A 22,498-nucleotide genomic window follows, 5' to 3' on the forward strand; every position below is an offset into this window, starting at 1 on the left:
ATTTGATTGACAATCTCACCTAAAGCGACTGCTTTGCACTTGAGTGTGAAAAGCCACCCAAGCAACGAACAGCTAAATCTGCATTAGTCGATGAGTATATGTCTGTTTATACTCAAGTATTAATTTTAAAAACAAATTCCTTTACTTTCTATGAAGATTGTTTTACATCATGAAATTCCTTTCACCCTACAAAGATGGGAATAATAAAACATCTTCCAAACACTAACCCAAATGCAAAGTTCAGTCCTTTTTTTTCCTGTTTTTCTGGACTAGAGCTATGTAAATTAAATATTTACAGTTACCTAGACCATGTGTAAGGACATATTTTACAATGATATATAAATTAAATTATAAGTTAAACTTAACTACCGAGGCTGGACGCCCATAGCACAGTAGTTTTGGCGCCAGACCCATATACCGAGGCTGACAGGTTCAAACCTAGCCTGGGTCAGCTAAACAATGATGACAACTGCAACAAAAAATAGCCGGGCGTTGTGGCGGGCGCCTGTAGTCCCAGCTACTTGGGCGGCTGAGGCAAGAATCGCTTAAGCCTGGTTGCTGTGAACTGTGACACCATGGCACTCTACCTAGGGCGACAAAGTGAGACTCTGTCTCCAAAAAAAAAAAAATTAACTACTGAGTATTTCTTAGTCCTTTGGGGATATCCCTGTTCTACTTCCTATTCTACTCCATCACACACTCACAATAACTGATCAAGATCTCACTTTATCAGAAATGACTTCTAGAAAGAAAAGCAGATTCCTGGCTTGGTGCTCATAGCACGGTGGTCACAGTGCCAGTCACATACAACGAGGGTGGCAGGTCTGAACCAGGCCCAGGCTAGCTAAACAACAAATGACAACTGCAACAAAAAATAGCCGGGCGTTGTGGAGGGCGCCTGTAGTCCCAGCTACTTGGGAGGCTAAGGCAAGAGACTTGCTTTAGCCCAAGAGTTTGAGGTTGCTGTGAGCTGTGATGCCACAGCACTCTACCCAGGGTGACATAGTAAAACTCTGTCTCAAAAAAAAAAACAAAAAAGAAAAAGCAAAGCAGATTCCCAGAGTTAAAGGAAAGATAGGACGATATCACAGCTACCTGGCATTTTGCCAGTTGACTCACAGTGGCAAATCAAAGACCAGTCACTGGCTGAAGCAGTAGAACATGAACGGCAATGCAGTCAATCAAGTCTTTTCTTTGTACCAACAAGATGGTTTTCCTGCCTCACATCCAATAACTTTTTTCACAGTAGATCAGAGAGGAAGGAAGAAAGGAAAAGCATAGCATAGACTCACTCACCCAAACCACTGAGGGTATAGAGAAGGTCACTGGTGTCCAGGAAAATGGGTCCATTCTCCTGCTGTCCTTCTTCTTTGTAGTACAGCTTGTAGCCTTGAATGGCTGCTGTGTCCTCAGCTTCCTGCTGCCATTTCACAGAGATGGCGGTACAGTTCAGAGGCTCCAAATGCAACTCTGGAGACTTCGGGGCTACAAAAATTGGTCAGAAGATATATGTGTAAATAACTCATAATCCACATGAAAACACAGAATAGGGCAGATCTCTCAGTTTTAAGCCAGTGGTTACCAAAAAGTTTAATTCAACAATTATACTTTAGTCTAACTTATAAAATTTCACAATTATATTAAATGTTGAGATAGGATTAAAAATGTTAATACTCTTTGGGAGGAAATGAATGCAAACAGATTTGTTTATATCTGAATTCTCAGGCTGAGTAGTAACAGACCCTACAGATGTAAAACCATGGCTGTGGCTGGGTGGAGAAATCAGATAAATCGTTTGAAACTCAAAAAATAAAATAAAATACTACCTTGAAAAGACTAAAGACATAGACATACTAACTAGCACCTAAAATGGTGTTTTTAATTTTTTTCACAGAGGCAATAAATTCTTCCTAATTTTGGCCATTATTTCTCTGTGATAAAGAAACAGGCATTATTATCAGTCAATAAACAACAAGAAAAGCCGTCATGGTACAGTCTATGTTAGTAAAAGAGAAGGGCCTTGGATTTCCAAGTTTATAGTCTTCCTATTGAACTGATTTTTTTGTTTGTTTGTTTGTTTGCAGTTTTTGGCCTGGGCTGCGTTTGAACCTGCCACCTCCGGCATAAGGGGCCGGCGCCCTACTCCTTTGAGCCACAGGTGCCATCCTGAACTGATGTTTTAAAAAATACATGGCAATAGGTTGGGTGTGGTGGCTGATGCCTGTAATCCCAATACTTTAAGGGGCCAACGGAGGAGGATCCCTTGAATCCAGAAGTTCAAGATCAGCCTGAGCAACACAGTGAGATCTCATCTCTGTAGAATATAGGAAAATTAGCCAGGCATGATGGTATGTACCCGTAGCCCTAGCAACTCAGGAGGCTGAAATGAGAGGATTGGTTGAGCCCAGGAATTTAAAGTTGCAGTGAGCTACGATGGTCCACTGTACTCCAGGCTAGCAACAGAGTGAAGTACTATTTCAGGGGGAAAAATGGCAATAATATTAACCAGGCCTCTATTTCTTTTGGTAATTCTGTTTGATTTAGATTGATCTGTCCCTGAAAGATTTGCTAAGCAAACTAATAGTATGAACAAAAGTTTTACACACTAACGAGCTCTGTGCAAAAATGGACTACCAAATAAAAAGTTTATTTTTTTTTCAATTAAATCCATGATCTATGGACTATTTTTATGCATAGAACAGAAGTTTAAAATTTTAACATAACTTAGAGAAGCAAAACTTTCTTCAAAAGTAAAAATGCTGCACTATTCCTTCTCAGTACTCTTTAGAAATTCACCTTTCACGCTTGTAGCTTTGGGTGTCCTATGTGAAGTCCACACGGATGACTCTCCCAACCCCACTCTGGTGGCAGCAGCGATTCGGATCAGGTAGACACTGTCAGGTTTCAGGCCTTCCAAAAGGTGTTCATGCGTGTTCCCAGGGAGCTCCAGAACTTGGATGGGATTCTCAGTACTCAGGCGGAAGGATAGGCGATAAAGCACTACTTGGCCCCGCCGGTATTTAGCTGGGATTGGCAGCCAGGAGATGAGAATGTCGGTGGGACTTCGACTTGTCAAACTAATTTCAGGAGGTCTCAAGGGAACTAGTCATATAAGAAAAAAGGTTGGTTATTAATATTTAAAATCAAAATGCCACTCAGCACACCAGTAGCTACTGAATTCTCTTAATGACAACACATAATATAATAAGAAGAGATACTTTCAGCCTTAGCAGCGGTTTTCAGGGAAGCAGAGCACAAACCACAAAAAAAAAAAAAAAGAAGGAAAAATAATGAGGGAGGATCAAGTATATGGAACCAAGAAAAGGAGAGAAGACAATATTCATACAAAATAAAGAGGATACTTCTCAAATAATACTAGAGTGCCTCTGAAATAAGGGACAGTGAATTATACAAGCTGGCAAATAATTTTTTAGTGTAAAAGGTGCAACTTCAAAATTAATGGGAATTTCATATTCCCAATTATAACATACAGTGTTAATACAAAAACAGTTATTCCTCCAAAAACTTGAATAAAACTGGCATTCCAGGAAACTGAGTGAAGCGGAGGTAGGCAGTCCAATGCTAAGGGCTAAGGCTTGGGTCCCAGTTTGCCTCTCTGTGAACCTTGTCCTACCATGTATGACTCTGCAGGATCTTGGCCAAATTAACTTCTCTGTGTCTAGGTTTCTCCATACACAAAAGGGGATAATAATTATGGCTCCTGTTACAGTCTTTCCTGTCTTGGTTAACAGCAATCATTTGTCCAGCAGCTAAGACCCAAAACGTTGGCATCACCAACTCCTCCACACACACTTGGCAGACAATCCCGTGGCTCTCCCACTTCTATCCCACCCTTGACCCACACTACCGTCGCCTTTAGCCTGGACTGCACAAGAGCCTCCTAGCAGGTGTCCCTGCTTCTGCCCTGGACCCTGCCATCTACTGTCAGCACATTAGCCTGCTAAGACAAAAGTCAGATCACTATTTTGCTCAAGGTAGTTCCCATTTCATTTAAAGAAAAAGCCAAAGTCCTCAGGCTCCCTTGTGGAAGGAAGCTGCCTGTGGGCTTAGCTCCCTTTACTGTTTTTTGCCTCATCTCCTCCTGGTTTTCAGGTGCCTCCATTGCAGCCACGGCTGTGTGGCAGGCCCTCTGCACGTCCACCTCCTCTGCCTAGCTAGCTCTCGGATTTCCATTTCCTTCAGGTCTCCACCTAAATGTCACCTAGTCAGTGAGTCCTTCTCTGGTCATGACTCTGCAATCTCACATACCCCCATCATTTCATGTGCCCTCCCCTAGTTCCCCTTCCTTTCCTCAACACCTTCTACTATATAATACAGCGTATCATTGGCTGCTTATCTGATTCATTGTTCTGTCCCCTTTCCCACTCGAAAGTAGTAAGATCCACGATGTCACAGATGATTTTTTTGTGTGTTTTGTTCTCTACCAAATATTGAATAACCTATAGCAAGAACTCAGTATTTGCTGAATGAATCAAGGAACAGGTGGGAAACAAAAAAATCAATATATTAAGCACTTCAGAGCTCCTTTATATATATGAACTCATCAATTCTTAAAGAAACCCAAAGAAGGACGTATCATCATTTCCTATTATAGCTGAGGAAACTGAGACACAGCTGAAACGTGAAGAGGTCACACAGCTAGTAAGTGAAGGAGCAGACCCAGGCAGACCAGAAAGACCCCAAGTTCCCATGCTCTGTGCTCTGCCGCCTCTTATATAACAGTAGCTCCTCCATCATGGGATTCTGTAGGAATTAAATGAGATGAACGATGTTAAGTGTTTTTATCACAGGCAGGTGATAAGTGCTCAGTTAAATTCTACCTGCACATTGCTATGCGCCCTTAGGAAATGGGGAGAAACTTGAAGGAATTTGAAAGGCAGTGTCAGAAGATCTGCCGTATGCTACCCCCAAAATAAAATGAACTTCATTAAATAAAAAGGTGCTACAGTAATGAAAAGTTTTAAAAGAAAAAAACTTTGAGATCATAACTTAATTGGAATGGCAAGCTTTAATAGGTAGCTCACTATACGAAACCTCATTTTCTTTAAGGATATAGAGGGAAATACGCCTCACACACCAAAAACTATATATACATATTATATATTAAAACATATGAACTATTATACAGATCATATATAAAAATATGTATTTATATAAAACATGTATCACTTTTTTTTTGTTGTTGTTGCAGTTTTGGCCGGGGCTGGGCCCAAACCCACCACCCTCGGCATATGGGGCCGGCGCCCTACTCACTGAGCCACAGGCGCCGCCCAAAACATGTATCACTTTATATGTGGTGTACATATATATACACACACATAAATATATAGTTTTTGAGATAGGGTCTCCCTCTGTTTCTAGGACTAGAGGGTAGTAACATCATCATAACTCATTAACCTCGAACGATTCTCTTATCTCAGGCCCCTGAACAGCTGGGCCTACAGGTGCCCACTATAGTTAATTTAAAACAAAATTTTTATTTTTTTGTAGAGACGAGCTCGTCTTATTGCTGGTCTTGAACTCCTAGCCTCAGTGATCCTTCCACCTCAGCCTCCCAAAATGCTAGGATTACAAGCATGAACTGCTGCACCCAGCCCAAAAAAATACATATCTCTTGTATACATACATATACAGAGGATTCCAGAAATACAGTTGTCAACTATTTTAAATCATACATAAACTTTATGGATATCCTAATATCCATTTTATGAAAAGTAAAACCTGTATTTTTTTTTCTTTCTTTCTTTTCTTTTTTCTTTTTTTTTTTGTTAGACAGAGTCTCACTCTGGAGCCCTCAGTAGAGCGCCCAGGCATCATAGCTCACAGCAACCTCCAACTCTTGGTCTCAAGTGATCCTCTTGCTTCAGCCTCCCAAGTAGCTGGGACTACAGGCACCCACCACAACGCTCAGCTACTTTTAGACATGGGGTCTTGCTGTTGCTCAGGCTGGTCTTAAACCCATAAGCTCAGGCAATCCACCCCCCTCAGCTTCCCAGAGTGCTAGGATTTCAGGATCAGCCACCACACCAAGCCCTGGAAAATCTGTATTAAATTTGTAATACTCAAGTCACATTTAAATTCTGCAATTACAAGAGGTGTTCAATGTGACTTGTATTCATTTTTTGTTATTGGTATATATTGAGTATTACAATTTTAATACCATTTTTTCCTTTCTTAACATGTGTATGCATTTTGGGGGCACTCTCTTATATATATATGCCTGTGTTTCCCCTTACATGTATATAACAAAGGTTGCTAAATGCAATACAATAACTAGAGATGCTATATATACTGAGCTCACTCCAAAGTGGAATGGAATACAGTCTTAAATGAAAACTAAAATTTGGAATTCAGTATCCAAGTGAGAATTTTTTTCACTTAGTCAAACTTTGAATTTATAAACACCTAAATAAGTGGATTATAAAGATACATACATAAGATATCTGGGACCAAATGAATAATAAAGGAGATCTAGGAATTATTTATATGAAAATGTTTTGAAAATTAGGAGTGGATCATTTTCTGAGGATGAGAAAACATCTGTAAAGAGAGAATAGTACAATAAAGCATATATTAAATAATGCCCTTTTACCTTACAGGGTACAAAAGTGGGCCTACTAGACCCCTAGAGAAAGAGAAATCCTTTCTTCTACAACATATGAAGAATCAGATGAAGATTAATCAGTCCTCTAGGACTATCTTAATGAATGGAATTTCCCACAATTATAAGAATATATGTAGGCCTGCCCTCCCCCCAAAGAACTGCAACTTAATTTCCAACCCATGATCAGATAGTAAACTGAACAATGAATATTTCCTACTTAAGAAAAATAAGCATATTATATCTAATAATAAACTAAGTGCTCATTTTTTTTAAATGACAAGACACTAAGTGCTAAGAACTATTTTAACTGACAGGTTCTAAATTTTACAAACTCCTGGTTTCAGAAGTCCAACACCTCTGACCCCCAGTCTTTATATATACTCAGTGTACAACAGTCATGATATATATTCATGCTTAGAAAAACTTACATTTTGTTCTTTTCACTTAAAAAAATGGCAACATATTTACAATTTAATCTAGGAACCTTTGGAGAAATAAAATGACAATATAAGAATTTTGTTGGGCTCCATGCCTGTAGCTCAGCAGTTAGGGCGCCAGCCACATACACGGGGGTTGGCAGGTTCAAACCCGGCCTGGGGCTGGCCAAACAACAATGACAACTGCAACCAAAAAATAGCCTGGTATTGTGGCGGGTGCCTGTAGTCCCAGGTACTTGGGAGGCTGAGGCAAGAGAATCGCTTACGCCCAAGAGTTGCTATGAGGTTGCTATGGGATGTGAAGCTACAGCACTCTCCCGAAGGTGACATAGTGAGACTCTTCTCTCCAAAAAAAAAAAAAAAAAAAAAAAAAAAAAAATTTTTGTTAAAATTTATATTATGAACTATAAATAAAAGTGCTCTTTATCCTTATCATTACTGGCAAAAAGCAAGAGTCAGATTTTTAAATGTCAAATTGGCCAGCTGTTTAACATAAAACATTATCTTTTTTAACCAAAAGAAGGTATGTTCTTTAATTTAAAACATTTATTTATTGAAATTGATTAGATATATGAACAGTCCTACTGAGATGATCCAGAATTGTGTTTTCTCACCGTCCTCCAGAGTATTCTGTGTCACATGATCTGACATCTGGCTGGCCCCCATTGGCATATACGCCACAATGTAGAAAGTATAATTGCTGGCTGGTTCCAAGTCATCAATAACATAATGAGTTGTGTCATTTCCAATGACCACTTGATACTCTTCATTGTTTAATCCTAAATTGAGAATCCATGCTTAAAAATCACAAATGCAATATTCCAAATAAAATCAAGAACACCATTTTCCCTCCCTGTGAAACACTGGTTCTTTGGTCTAATCTTGATCTGTTATCTTTTGTGTCCCCTTACAAATGTGAACAGGAAAGTCTTTATTTTCTAAGAGTAGCCACATCTTGCTACAAACTGCTAGTCTGCATCTTTCCTGAATAAATCAAACTGAAAAGAATTAATCTCCTCTAAATTTCACTTACCATCTAGTCAGAACCCAGGGCAGGTGCAACGCAACAAAGCTTAAAACACAACAGGATAGTGTAATTCATAACCATGTAAATTTTACTTGTTTAAACTCATAGTTCTTTTTTTTTTTCTTTTAAACACAAATGGAGAGACAGTAGGGAATGCAATGGCTTTTCTCTTTATAAAAACAAATCACACCAAAAGTTGTCTGTAAAAGATCTCATTCTGTCCCCAGAGATTCTGTTAAGTTTGACTGACACAGTTGTTCTTTTATTTTATACTGAAAGCAAAAGAACTGGGAGGCACAGAATGTGCCTCAAACGTTTTGTCCTGCAGTGAGTTTTAATTTTTTTTTAAGAGAAAAAAGTTCTCAGCAATTCTTAATAAAATATGCACGGCAAGGTGTTGAAGAGGATTTGTCTTTGTGGCATTTAATTCCTACAGAGCAAACCTGTAAAGTGGAACAAGGGTGCTGGCAGCTACTGAGCTTCGCTAACAATTCACAATAAACCCACGTCAACTTAATCAAAACTCTCTAAGGAGGGAATCTCTCCCCCCTACACTGGATTTATAAACAAAACAGAAGGCAAATTCCAGTATTAAGTTTTCCCACATTTCTGAATTAACTTGATAGCATTTTAATTAGACAAGATTACAGGCATTTCACAACAGACTGGCTAATGGCTGGTTAATTAGGAGCTGCATAGTACGATTTCTGACCTACCAAACAAGGTCCTTGAGTTGGAATTAAAAAGCCTCGCTCTGTCCCTGAATGGAACACTGAGCACCATGTGGAGGCTCTAATGAAACAACCATAATAGGGAACAAGAGTGGTCTCCACCAAAACAAGCATTCCTTTTACTTCCGTAAATCACTAAAAAGGGAATTAACATACTCCCACATGGTCCGTTATCAGACTTTCATTATTCTTGCTACCATGACCCCTGATTTACATTCAAAATATTCCTTTTCAAAACACTACTTCAAAGGACAAAAAACAAACAGAGCAGCAGCAACAAACCACCTGTTTCTGCAGACAATTTTATTATATCACTATTCTTGGGGTATTAGAATTTGTTTTTAATGCTTACTGCATGAAAGTTAAGCTGTTTGAATACAGAACTAAAAATGTGTAAACCTCTACTGTGGTTTCTATAAAAAATGAATAGAGAAATCTCTAGCAGTTTGTAAGCAGTTTGTTTTCTCTAAGATTTTGGCCATAAGTAAAATACAGGGATAAAAAAGATCCCCAAAATGGAACCAATAATTCTGAATACAACTTTAAGACAGACTTGATTTCTACTTTTATATATAATGTATATATGTATAACAAATGAGACACCAATAAAAAGTGTCCGGTTTAATTTTCAGAGTCCTACATGATTTAAGAAAATATTCAAAATATACAAAATCAAGTATATGAGGAATTTGATAATGTTTACTTTCTTCCTTAAAAATAACATACTAAAGTGTCTATGGTTTATTATTTTACTGAACAGCCACACTGCTGTTCCTATGTAACTGCATACTTAAATTGGCATATTAAGTCTCAGTGAAGGAATGTGTACCTTGGCTGGAAGGAAATTCATAAGCACACCACTTTGTAATTTTTAGTAGGCAGAGATGCTTTGCATTAGCTGGTACTTGTTTCTAAGATTAAGAAAAATCTTAAACTATACTTACATATACCAAATATATAACAACATGAAATTCAGAAAAAAAAAAAACCCCAGATACAGTCTGGTGTAGACTGTTTCACTAAAGAGATAAATGCCATAGAATTTTTAAAATATTTTGTGGATTATGTTAAGAAACCTTTCATACGGAAAACAAATCCTTAATAACAAGCGGCACTTAAACACTCCTCAAATAGCTTACCTTCTGCTTTCATGTAGTGCACAGAATAAGCAATGACTTTGTCTGAATTATAAAGTGGCCTCTCCCAAGCTAAAAGGATGGCTGAACTTGACATGGTTTCAGCATGTACATTATAGGGAGCGCTGGGTCTGTCTTCTGACATTACTACAGTCAGTCTGGCTCTGGATAAAATAGATCCTTGACTATTCTCAGCCATGCACTGATAAACAGCATCATCTTCAGGAATAATTTGATTAATTACCAATTTGCTAAGGAAAGAAAAAATAATTTCTATTAAAAATTCTAAGAATGACCAAAACCTGTGGAATAATTGAAGGCAGATTTTTGTTTTCTTTTGAGACAGAATCTCTCACTTTCTTGTCCCCGGTAGAGTGCTGTGGCATCACAGCTCATAGCAATCTCAAACTCTTGGGCTCAAGCAATTCTCTTGTCTCAGCCTCCTGAGTAGCTGGACTACAGGCGTCTGCCACAATGCCCGGCTATTTTTAGAGACGGGGTCCTGCTCTGGCTCAGGTTGGTCTTGAACCTGTGAGCTCAGGCAATCCACCCACCTCAGCCTCCCAGAGTGCTAGGATCATAGGCGTGAGCCACCACGTCTAGTCCAAAAGCAGTCTCAAGAGGGAAATTTATAGCACTAGATGCCTACATCCAAAAAACAGAAAGATAGTGCACCACAAACTCATGAACCATCTTATAGAATTGGAAAAAGAACAATCTAATTCCAAACCCAGCAGAAGAAATAACCAAAATTAAATCAGAGGGCAGCGCCTGTGGCTCAAGGAGTAGGGTGCTGGTCCCATATGCCGGAGGTGGTGGGTTCAAACCCAGCCCCAGCCAAAAAAAAAAAAAAAAAAAAAAAAAAACAAAATTAAATCAGAGATTAATGAAATTGAAAACAAAAGAATCATTCAAAAAATTAACAAAACAAAGGTTAGTTTTTGAAAAAATAAATAAATCAATATACCTTTGGCCAGATTAACTAGAAACAGAGAAGTAAAATCTCTAATAACCCCAATCAGAAATAATAAAAGGGAAATAACAACTGATGCCACAGAGACACAAAAATTCTAAGAATGATATAAAAATAATATTTAGCTACTGCTAAAAGTTTTTATTTTATTTATTTGTTTTAAGGCAGAGCCTCAAGCTGTCACCCTGGGTAGAGTGCTGTGGTGTCACAGCTCACAGCAACCTCCAATTCCTGTGCTCAAGCGATTCTCCTGCCTCCGCCTCCCAAGTAACAGGGACTACAGGTGCCTGCCACAACACCCAGCTATTTTTTGGTTGCAGCTGTCATTGTTGTTTGGCAGGGCCGGGCTGGATTCGAACTTGCTAGCTCAGGTGTATATGTCTGGCACCTTAGCTGCTTAAGCCACAGGCGCTGAGCCAGTACTCTGATTTTAAATGACAAGTTATTTTTCAACAAAAAACTGTGCAATATGTGCTACTAAAAATATTCTATATTAATTTCTTTTTTCGTTAAGCCAGAGTCTCACTCCATCGCCCTGGACTGTGGCATCATAGCTCACAGCAACCTCAAACTTTTGGGCTCAAGTGATCCTCTTGCCTCAGCCTCCCATGTAGCTGGGACTACAGGCGCCCACCCTAGTGCCTGGCTACTTTTTCTATTTTTAGTAGAGACAGGGTCTTGCCTTTGCTCAGGCTGGTCTTGAACTCCTGAGCTCAGGCAATCCACCTGCCTCAGCCTTCCAGAGTACTAGGATTACAGGTGTGAGCTACCATGCCTGGCTTCTATATTAATTTTTTTTTTTTTTTTTTTGTCTAGGCATGGTCTAACCCAAATATAATTTATTGGGCTTTTTTTAGAGACAGAGTCTCACTTTATCGCTCCAGGTAGAGTGCCATGGCATCACAGCTCACAGCAACCTCCAGCTCTTGGGCTTAGGCAATTCTCTTGCCTCAGCCTCCTGAGTAGCTAGGACTACAGCCCACCACAATACCCGGCTGTTTTTTTGTTGCAGTTTGGCAGGAGCCACCCTCAGTATACGGGGCCTGAGCCCTACTCACTAAGCCACAGGTGCCACCCTTTTTTTTTTTGCAGAGACCGAGTCTCACTTTATTGCCCTGGGTAGAGTGCCGTGACGTCACACAGCTCACAGTAACCTCCAACTCCTAGCTTAGGCGATTCTCTTCCCTCAGCCTCCAGAGTAGCTGGGACTATAGGTGTCAGCCACAACGCTCAACTATTTTTTTTGTTGCAGTCTGGCCGGGGCCGGGTTTGAACCCGCCACCCTGAGTATATGGGGCTGGCAACCTACCCACTGAGCCACAGGCACCACCCCTTATTGGGCTTTTATTAAGAAATTATAGGGCCAGGTTCTATGGCTTACGCCTATAATGCTAGCACTCTGGGATGCTGAGGTGGGTGGATTGCCTGACCTTAGGAGCTCGAGACCAGACTGAGCAAGAGCGAGACCCCACCTCTAAACATAGCTGGGCATGGCTCAGCACCCATAGCACAGTGCTTATGGCACCGGCCACATATACCCAGGCTGGTGGGTTTGAACCTAGCCTGGGCCAGCTAAACAACGACAACTGCAACAACAACAACAACAAAAATAGCCAGGCATTGTGGCGGGTGCCTGTAGTCCCAGCTACTTGGGAGGCTGAGGCAAGACAATTGCTTAAGCCCAAGAGTTTGAGGTTGCTGTGAGCTATGACGCCATGGCACTCTACTGAGGGAGACATAGTGAGACTGTCTCAAAAACATATATATAGCTGGTGGTTGTAGTGGGTGCCTATAGTCCCAATTACTCAGGAAGCTGAGGCAAGAGAATCACTTAAGCCCAGGAATTTGGGGTTGCTGTAAGGCTATGATGCCACGGCACTCTCTCCCAAGGGTGATAAAGTAAGACTCTGTCTCAAAACAAAAAAGAAAAAAAATTATATTACTCTGTAATAGCACCTAATTTATATAATATAATATTACTAACTCGACATAAAATTCAGGTCAACTTTTTTTTTTTATTGTTGGGGATTCATGGAGAGTACAAGAAGCCAGGTTACACTGATAGGTCAACAATATTTTAAAGTTGGGTTCAACATGAATGATAATGTTACAAGAACTCATATTTATACTGATAATAAAAATAAAATAATTCACTTTAAAGAAAAATGTTTTTGAGACAGAGTCTTGATCTGTCACTAGGCTGGAGTCCAGTAGTATGACAATGACTCACTGCAACCTTGAACTCTTAGACTCGAGCGATCTTCCTGCCTTAGCCTCTTGGGTAGCTTGGAGTACAGGTGTGCACCATCACCAGCTAATATTTTTTTTTCTGAAGAAAAGGTTAATCTTAAGTTAGTTTCTTATTTATTTTAGTTTAGTTTTAACTATCAAGATATTTGATATTATTATAGCTATTTCACATAAAAATTACTAAAGCCATCATATCATATATAAAATAGTAGCAAAGTGACACAGCTTACCTGTTGTACATTTTAATTCTACCATTTGAATGTATCTTCCTTCCATTTTTCAACCATGATATTTTGGGTGAGGGTATTCCTTCTGCCTGACACACAAATCGAGCCGTGCCAGCTCGGGGCCTCGTTAAACTTTCTGGCCATTCAACAAATGAAGGAGGAGCTATTGAAAACAAAACAAAAAAAAAACCAGAAAACATTTTGGTGGTTTAACAGGAATGACATATTCAAGGAAGAGTCCAGCAAATGGAACAAGTCCCTTTCTGAAGATGTTTGACATTCTAAGACTCCTGTCTACGTCCCCATCTGTCCATCCAGATGACTCTCCCACATTTCTCAGTTAGTGTCCACTACCTCTAATTTTCTCTACCAAGATGAGATCATCTGACACTCACTAAAAATAGGTACGCTTACAATCCTTCTTAACCATGCCTCAACAACACAAGGCCACTTGAAAATACAAATGGACAATCAAGAGATTAAAATTTGAGATATATGTTTTTCTTAGGGGGGTATAGGAAGCTTAAAAGAGAAGGAACCTAATGGTATGTGTGTGAACAGGATGGTGACTTTAGAATGATTCTATAGTCATATTTTAACATACATATTTAATTTTCTCATAAAACTCATCATTGGATTACAGTTCTTCATATCAAACTTCTTATCAATGCTATGAAGCTCAAGGATAAGCTATGAATGAGATAAAACTGCACATGTCAAACTGAACATGTAAAGATACTCCTGATTGCAAAATGAAAGGAAACCTACCTAATACAGTTAAAGTTGCCATGGCAACTGTGAAGTTGCGTGTGCCAGGAGTAGTGGCACGACAAACATACACTCCAGCATGTTGCAGTCTGATGTCAGATACCATGAGATTTCCATTTCCAAGTACCCGGGTATTAAAGACATCAATGGATTTGTGATCTATTTTTAAAAAATACTTTAGTTAAAATAATATAACACATAATCTGAAATTACGTCAAAAGACTATATCCAAGCAGTCATGAAAAACATAAAATTCTTCTCATTAAAACGTTTTCCCTATACATTGAAATGCTAAAGATAGTTAAAAGTCATTCAGTTGTCAAATGTGGTTTATATATAAAATAAACATTTTATCAATTTCATGAGAATTAAAAACAAGACTTTTTTTTTTTTTTCTGAGAAGACTTACCAAGACGGCTCCAAGAAATAATTGGTTTGGGATTTCCTGTGGCCATGCATTCCAAAACAACAGTTTGATGAAGAGATGTTGTTATGTTCTGTGGACCCGCTATAATGGTTGGAATGTGGAAGAATTTTGACTCCTTAGCTTTGGGGAGGAAAGAACAGATTATAAAAATAAGTAATAAGGTACAATATATGGAATTAAAATATTTATTCTTAAATTATTTTTTAAACAACTTCATTGAGAGATAACTCAACATACCATTCACTCAACTGAGGTGTATAAGTCAATGGTTTTTAGAATTTTCAGAATTGTGCATCTATTAACCAAATTAATTCTAGAACATTTTTGTCATTCCCAAAAGAAACCCCAAACCTGTTAAGCAGTCAATCCCAATTTCTTTTCTACACAGACTGGAAACCTCTAATCTACCTTCTGTCTTTCTGGACTTGCGTATTCCAGACCTTTCATATATATGGCCTTTTTTTTTTTTTTGCAGTTTTTGGCCGGGGCTGGGTTTGAACCTGCCACCTCTGGTATATGGGGCTGGTGCCCTACTCTTGAGCCACAGGCGCCGCCCATATGGCCTTTTGTGATGGGCTTCCTTTCACTTTGGATAACATTTCAGTGTTCCTATGTGTTGTAGCATGTATCAGTTCTTCATTTTTATTGAACAACATTTAATTGTAGATAAGACATTTCATTTAATCCATTCAACAGCTAATAAACATTTAGGTTTTTTCATATTATTCACTTTTATTATTTTTAAAGCAGAAATTGATATCATGTTTAATTTTTAAGAATAGTTATTTTCAGATGCCCAGGAGCTTTTTTATAAATTTTATATAATTTTGAGAGTACCAATTTTTAGGTTACCTTGTTTTCACTGCTAAGGTAAAATTCAAGTTGTAGTCAAGCCTTCACCCAGGGAGTCTGCTGAACACCCTCACAATGTGTACATTATGTGAGATCCTGCCAATTGCTCGCCTTCCTCCCTCCAGTTACCCTATATATTATTCACACTTTTTTTTTGAAGACAGAATCTCACTATGTCACTCTCAGTAGAGTGCCGTAGCATCACAGCTCACAGCAACCTCAAACTCTTGGGCTTAAGCAATTCTCTTGCCTCAGCCTCCCAAGAGGATGGAACTACAGGCACCTGCCACACACATGGCTATTTTTTTTACTATTGTTGTTGTAGTTATCATTGTCATTTAGCTGGTCTGGACCGGGTTTGAACCCGCCAACCTGAGTGTATGTGGCCGGTGCCCTAACCACTGAGCTATGGTGAAACATTCATTTAATACTTTCTCTAATCTTGTTAAGAAACAAGGGAAAAAGTTGAGAACGCTATTGTCTTTATCTTTCATACCAAGAAGCTAATGGATACTACCTAGAAATAAAGGATAGCATTAAATACATTTATGTAAACTTCGGACAATTACTGTTTTTCAAAAATATTTTTTTTAAACTTTAAAGGATCTTTTAGGACATAAAAAAAAAGACTATTGTGAAGACTAAACATTCATGTGAAGTTCAACAATGTGTTTAGTCCAGGTTTTCTTCTACTATAGTCAAATAAATTTAAATCTACTTGTTTTTAACTAAAAACCATCATCTATGTAATTCTATTTTAATATATTTTTTTCATATTTGTCTACTTTCCCTCCTAACTACATGCATGTATGTTAAAATATTCAATATTATGTTCACTGAATGTTAACAATGATTAATTTCTGCATATTGGGACTGGGTTGGTATTCTAAAACTTTTTTGTACCTTTGCACATGTTTAACATAAAAAAATTTTATTTTTTATTCTCAAAAACATTACTTTTTATAACAAGCTCATATCATCTTTACAAATGGAAATTACAAACAAAAGAATGCCAGACTGGAAACAAATATATCTTTATTAACAACAGACAATTCTGGGGAAACAGATAATTGTTAGTTTCTTTTTGGTACTTCCTGTATCTTTTTTTTTTTTTGAGACAGAGTCTCACTCTGTCACCCTGAGTGCCATGGCATCATAGCTCACAGCAACCTGAAACTCTTGACCTCAAGAGATCCCCTTGCATTAGCCTACAGGCACCTGCCACAACACGCAGATAGTTTTTCTGTTTTTAATAGAGATGAGGTTTTGCTCTTGCTCAGGCTGTTTTCAAACTCTTAAGCTCAAGCAATCCACCTGCCTCCACCTCCCTGAGTGCTAGGATTACAGGAGTGAGCCAATGAGCCTGGCCCTGTATTTTAAACTTTTAAAAAACAAAAGAGGGCAGTGCCTATGGCTCAGTGAGTAGGGCACCGGCCCCATATGCCGAGGGTGTTCAAACCCGGCCCCGGCCAAACTGCAACAACAACAACAACAATAAATAGCTGAGTGTTGTGGCAGGTACCTGTAATTCCAGCTCTCGGGAGGCTGAGGCAAGAGAATAGCCTAAGCCCAAGACCTGGAGGTTGCTGTGAGCTGTGATGCCACAGCACCCTACTGAGGGCGACAAAGTGAGATTGTCTCAAAAAAAGAGAGAGAGAATTACAGTCAACCAACTGCAGATCAAAAATATTTGGGAAGTAAAACAATAACAAATAACAATAATGCAACATTTTTGTTTTTTTTTAATAATTTAAATTTTTAAAACAATAAGGTATACAGCTATTTATAAAGAATTTACATCGTATTAGGTATTAAAAATAACCCAAATAGCCATGTGCAGTGGCTCTTGCCTATAATCCTAGCAACATAGCAAGACCTCCTGTCTACAAAAAAAAAAAAAATTAGCCAGTGTGGCAGCACATGTCTGTACTCCTAGCTACTCAGAAGAGAATTAAAACAAGATGTGAACAACAAGATTTGGTTTAAGAAATTCTGTATTACCAGACAATTTTTCTTTACAAAGATATATAGGTCAGGTATAGTGGTTTAGCCTGTAATCCTAGCGCTCTGGGAAGCTGAGGTGGGAAGACTGTTTGAACTCAGGAGTTTAAGAGTTAAACTCAGGAGTTCAGTCTGACCAACAGTGAGACCTTCTTCTGTACTAAAAATAGAAAAATTAGCCAGGCATTGTGGTGGGTGCCTGAAGATCCAGCTACACAGGAGGCTAAGGCAAGAAGATTGCTTAAGCCCAAGAGTTTGAGGTTACAGTGAGCTAAGATGATGCTACTATACTCTACCCATGATAACAGAGCAAGACTCTGTGTCCCCCCACCAAATAAAGAAATAAATAAATAACCTACATGATTTAAAGTATATGGGAGGAGGTGTATACGTTATATACAAATAGTATGCCATTTTATATAAAAGACTTGAGATTCATGAACTCTGGTATCCTCAGGGGTTCTGGAACCAATCTTCATGAATATCAAGGAATGACTATATTTATAAAACTAATACTCAGTCTTTCTTTTTTTTTTTTAATGGACAGTAAATTCTTTTTTTCTGTTTAACAATCGAAGCATTTTTTTTTTTTATTAAACCATAGCTGTGTACATTAATGTGATCATGGGGCACCATACACTGGTTTTATAGATCGTTTGACACATTTTCATCACACTGGTTAACATAGCCTTCCTGGCATTTTCTTAGTTATTGTGTTAGAACATTTATATTCTACATTTACTAAGTTTCACATGTACCCTTGTAAGATGCGCCGCAGGTGTAATCCCACCAATCACCCTCCCTACACCCATTCCTCCCCCATATTCTTAGGTAATAACTGGGTTATATTTTCATGTGAAAGCCATAAATTAGTTTCATAGTAGGGCTGAGTACATTGGACACGTTTTCTTCCATTCTTGAGATACTTTACTAAGAAGAATATGTTCTAGCTCCATCCATGTAAACATGAAAGAGGTAAAGTCTCCATCTTTCTTTAAGGCTGCGTAATATTCCATGGGGTACATATACCACAATTTGCTAGTCCATTTGTAGATCGATGGGCACTTGGGTTTTTTCCATGACTTAGCAATTATGAATTGGGCTGCAATAAACATTTTGGTACAAATATCTTTGTTATAATGTGATTTTTGGTCTTGTGGGTATATACCTAGTAGAGGAATTATAGGATTGAATGGAACATCTATTTTTAGATCTCTAAGTGGCGACGCCTGTGGCTCAGCGGGTAGGGCGCCAGCCCCATATGCCGAGGGTGGCGGGTTCAAACCCAGCCCCGGCCAAACTGCAACAAAAAAATAGCCGGGCATTATGGTGGGCGCCTGTAGTCCCAGCAACTTGGGAAGCTGAGTCAAGAGAATCGCCTAAGCCCCAGGATTTGGAAGTTGCTGTGAGCTGTGTGACGCCACGGCACTATACCGAGGGCGATAAGGTGAGACTCTGTCTGTACAAAAAAAAAAAAAAAAAATCTTTCCAAAAGGAATGTATTAATTTGCATTTTCACCAACAGTGTAAAAGTGTTCCCTTTTCTCCACATCCACGCCAACATCTCTGATCTTGGGATTTTGTGATATGGGCTAATCTTACTGGAGTTAGATGATATCTCAAAGTAGTTTTGATTTGAATTTCTCTAATGATTAAGGATGATGAGCATTTTTTCATATGTCTGTAGGCCGTAAGCCTGTGTTCTTCAGAGAAGTTTCTCTTCAAATCCCTTGCCCAGCCTGTGATGGGATCACTTGTTCTTTTCTTGCTTATACGTTTGAGTTCTCTGTGGATTCTGGTTATTAGACCTTTGTCGGAGACATAACCTGCAAATATCTTCTCCCATTCTGAGGGCTATCTGCTTCTTTTATTTACTGTGTTCTTGGCTGTGCAGAAGCTTGTTAGTTTGATCAGGTCCGAGTAGTGTATTTTTGAAGCTGCTTCAATTGCCCGGGTGGGTCCTCCTCATGAAATACTCACCCAGACCGATTTCTTCCATGGTTTTCCCTGCACTTTCTTCTAGTATTTTTATAGTTTCATGCCTTAAGTTTAAATCTTTAATCCAGTGAGAGTCTATCTTAGTTAATGGTGAAAGGTGTGGGTCCAGTTTCAGTCTTCTACAGATTGCCAGCCAGTTCACCCAGCACCATTTGTTAAATAGGGAATCTTTTCCCCACTGAATGTTTTTAATTGGCTTGTCAAAGATCAAATAACAATTAAGTAGCTGGACTCATCTCTTGGTTCTGTTCTGTTCCAGACATCTACTTCTCTGTTTTTGTGCCAGTACCATGCTGTTTTGATCACTATCAATTTATAGTATAGTCTGAGGTCAGGTAGTGTGATTCCTCCTGCTTTGTTTTTATTTCTGAGTAATGTCTTCGCTATTCAAGGTTTTTTCTGATTCCATATAAAATGAAGTATTATTTTTTTCAAGATCTTTAAAGTATGACAGTGGAGCTTTAATAGGGATTGCATTAAAACTGTATATTGCTTTGGGTAGTATGGACATTTTGATAATGTTGATTCTTCCCAGCCATGAGCATTTTCCATTTGTTAACATTTTCAGCTATTTCTTTTCTTAGAGTTTCATAGTTCTATTTATAGAGATCTTTCATGTCCTTTGTTAGATAAACTCCCAAATATTTCATCTTATTTGGCACTACTGTAAATGGAATAGAGTCCTTAACTGTATTTTCAGCTTGACTATGGTTGGTATATATAAAGGCTAGTGATTTATGAATATTAATTTTGTAACCTGAGATGCTGCTGTATTCCTTGATCACTTCTAAGAGTTTTGTAGTAGAATCAAGATATAAGATCATATCATCTGCAAAGAGCAAAAGTTTGATCTCTTCTGACCCTATATGGATACCCTTGATCGTCTTTTCTTCCCTAATTTCTTCCCTAATGGCTAAAACTTCCATTACAATGTTAAAGAGCAGTGGAGACAATGGGCAGCCTTGTCTGGTTCCTGAACTGAGTGGATATTATTTCAATTTAACTCCATTCAGTATGATATTAGCTGTGGGTTTGCTGTAGATGGCCTCTATCAGTTTAAGAAATGTCCCTTCTATACCAATTTTCTTAAGTGTTCTGATCATGAAGGGATGCTGGATATTATCAAAAGCTTTTTCTGCATCAATTGAGAGAATCATATGGTCTTTGTTTTTTAATTTGTTTATGTGCTGAATTATACTTATAGATTTACATTACTGAACCAGCCTTGAGACCCTGGGATAAAACCGACTTGGTCGTGACGTATAATTTCTTTGATGTGTTGCTGGATTCTGTTTGTTAGGATCTTGTTGAATATTTTTGCATCTATATTCATTAGTGATATTGGTCTATAATTTTCTTTTCTTGTTGGGTCTTTTCCTGGTTTGAGGATCAGGGTGATGTTTACTTCATAGAACATGTTGGGTAGTCTTCCTTCTTTTTTTATATTTTGGAATAGGTTGAGTAATATAGGTACTAGTTCCTCTTCAAAGGTTTGGTAGAATTCTGACGTGAAGCCATCTGGTCCCGGGCTTTTCTTTTTAGGGAGATTTCATATGGTTGATGCTATTTCAGAACTTGATATTGGCCTGTTCAACATTTCACTTGACTCTGGCTAAGTCTTGGAAGGTTAACGTGCTTCCAAATATCAGTCAATTTCCTTCAGATTTTCATATTTCTGAGAATAAAGTTTCTTGTAATATTCATTAAGGATTTTTTGAATTTCTGAGGAGTCTGTTGTTATTTCACCTTTGTCGTTTCTGATTGATGAAATTAGAGATTTTACTCTTTTTTCCTGGTAGATTAGCCAAAGGTTTATCTATTTTATTGACCTTTTCAAAGAACCAACTTTTTGATTTATTGATCTGTTGTATAATTCTTTTGTTTTCAATTTCATTTAATTCTGCTCTAATTTTGGTTATTTCTTTTCTTCTACTGGGTTTGGGGTTGGAATGTTCTTCCTTTTCCAGTTGCTTGAGATGTCCCATTGAGTTGTTAACTTCCTCTCTTTCCGTTCTCTTGAGGAAGGCTTGCAGTGCTATAAATTTCCCTCTTAGGAATGCCTTTGTGGTAATTTGTGTCTTCATTGTCACACTGATAATTCATGTCATTGTTGTTTTGTTCCAAAAATTTGGCAATTTCCTTCTTAATCTCGTCTATGACCCAGCTATCATATAGCATAAGGTTATTTAACCTCCATGTTTTTGTATGAGTATGCAGATTCCTGTTGTTACTGAGTTCAACTTTTATTCCAAAGTGGTCCAAGAAGATGCAAGGAATAATTTTTATTCCTTTAAATTTACTGAGGTTAGACTTGTGACCTAAGATGTGATCGATTTTGGAGTATGTTCTGTATGAGAAGTATGTGTATTCGGTTTTGTTGGGATGAAATGTTCTGTAGATGTCTGCTAAATGCAAATGTTGGATGGCTAGGTTTAAATCTAAAATTTCTTTGCTCAGCTTTTTATTGGAGGATCTATCCAACACTGCCAAAGGAGTGTTGAAATCTCCGACTATTATGGAGCTGGAGGAAATCAAATTGTTCAAGTCTGTTAGAGTTTCTCTTATAAATTGAGGTGCATAAATATTAATAATTGAAATCTCATCATATTGAGTATTCCCCTTAACAAATATGAAGTGACCATTCTTATCCTTCCTTACTTTTGTTGGTTTAAAGCCTATTGTGTTTGCAAATAGAATTGCAACACCTGCTTTTTTCTGATTACCATTTGCCTGAAATATGGACGACCATCCTTTCACCCTGAGTCTATATTTATCTTTTAAGGTAAGATGTGATTCTTGTATGCAGCTAATATCTGGCCTGAGTTTTTGTATCCAGTCAGCCAACCTGTGCCTCTTTACAGGACAGTTTAAGCCATTCACATTAATGGAGAATGTTGGTAAGTCTGGTAAAATTTTGGGTATCGAGTTTTTCAAAAGTCCAGTGGACATTTTTAATCCTTTCGCCACTGTGGAAGTTGGAGTTTGATCAAAAGTTTCTGAGTGAGTTTACTTTCGTGGTAGAGGATCGGGCTGGTCATTATGGAGC

The 22,498-nt window shown here is 38.3% G+C and overlaps 1 protein-coding gene across 1 annotated transcript in view; it reads right to left on the reverse strand.

The window, feature by feature from the left end:
• The window catches only part of PRTG (protogenin), a 170,379-nt gene that overhangs the window by 70,796 nt on the left and 77,085 nt on the right, over positions 1–22,498 (reverse strand). The window contains exons 5-11 of the mRNA XM_053594311.1: positions 14,584–14,721; positions 14,175–14,333; positions 13,410–13,569; positions 9,960–10,207; positions 7,677–7,841; positions 2,797–3,102; positions 1,297–1,485 (exon numbers count right to left, since the gene is read on the reverse strand). Of these exons, the coding sequence (XP_053450286.1) occupies positions 1,297–1,485; positions 2,797–3,102; positions 7,677–7,841; positions 9,960–10,207; positions 13,410–13,569; positions 14,175–14,333; positions 14,584–14,721 (1,365 nt within the window). The remainder of the gene's footprint in view (positions 1–1,296; positions 1,486–2,796; positions 3,103–7,676; positions 7,842–9,959; positions 10,208–13,409; positions 13,570–14,174; positions 14,334–14,583; positions 14,722–22,498) is intronic.

The sequence above is a fragment of the Nycticebus coucang genome, chromosome 6, assembly GCF_027406575.1.
Source record: "Nycticebus coucang isolate mNycCou1 chromosome 6, mNycCou1.pri, whole genome shotgun sequence".
In the NCBI taxonomy this organism is placed as follows: domain Eukaryota; kingdom Metazoa; phylum Chordata; class Mammalia; order Primates; family Lorisidae; genus Nycticebus; species Nycticebus coucang.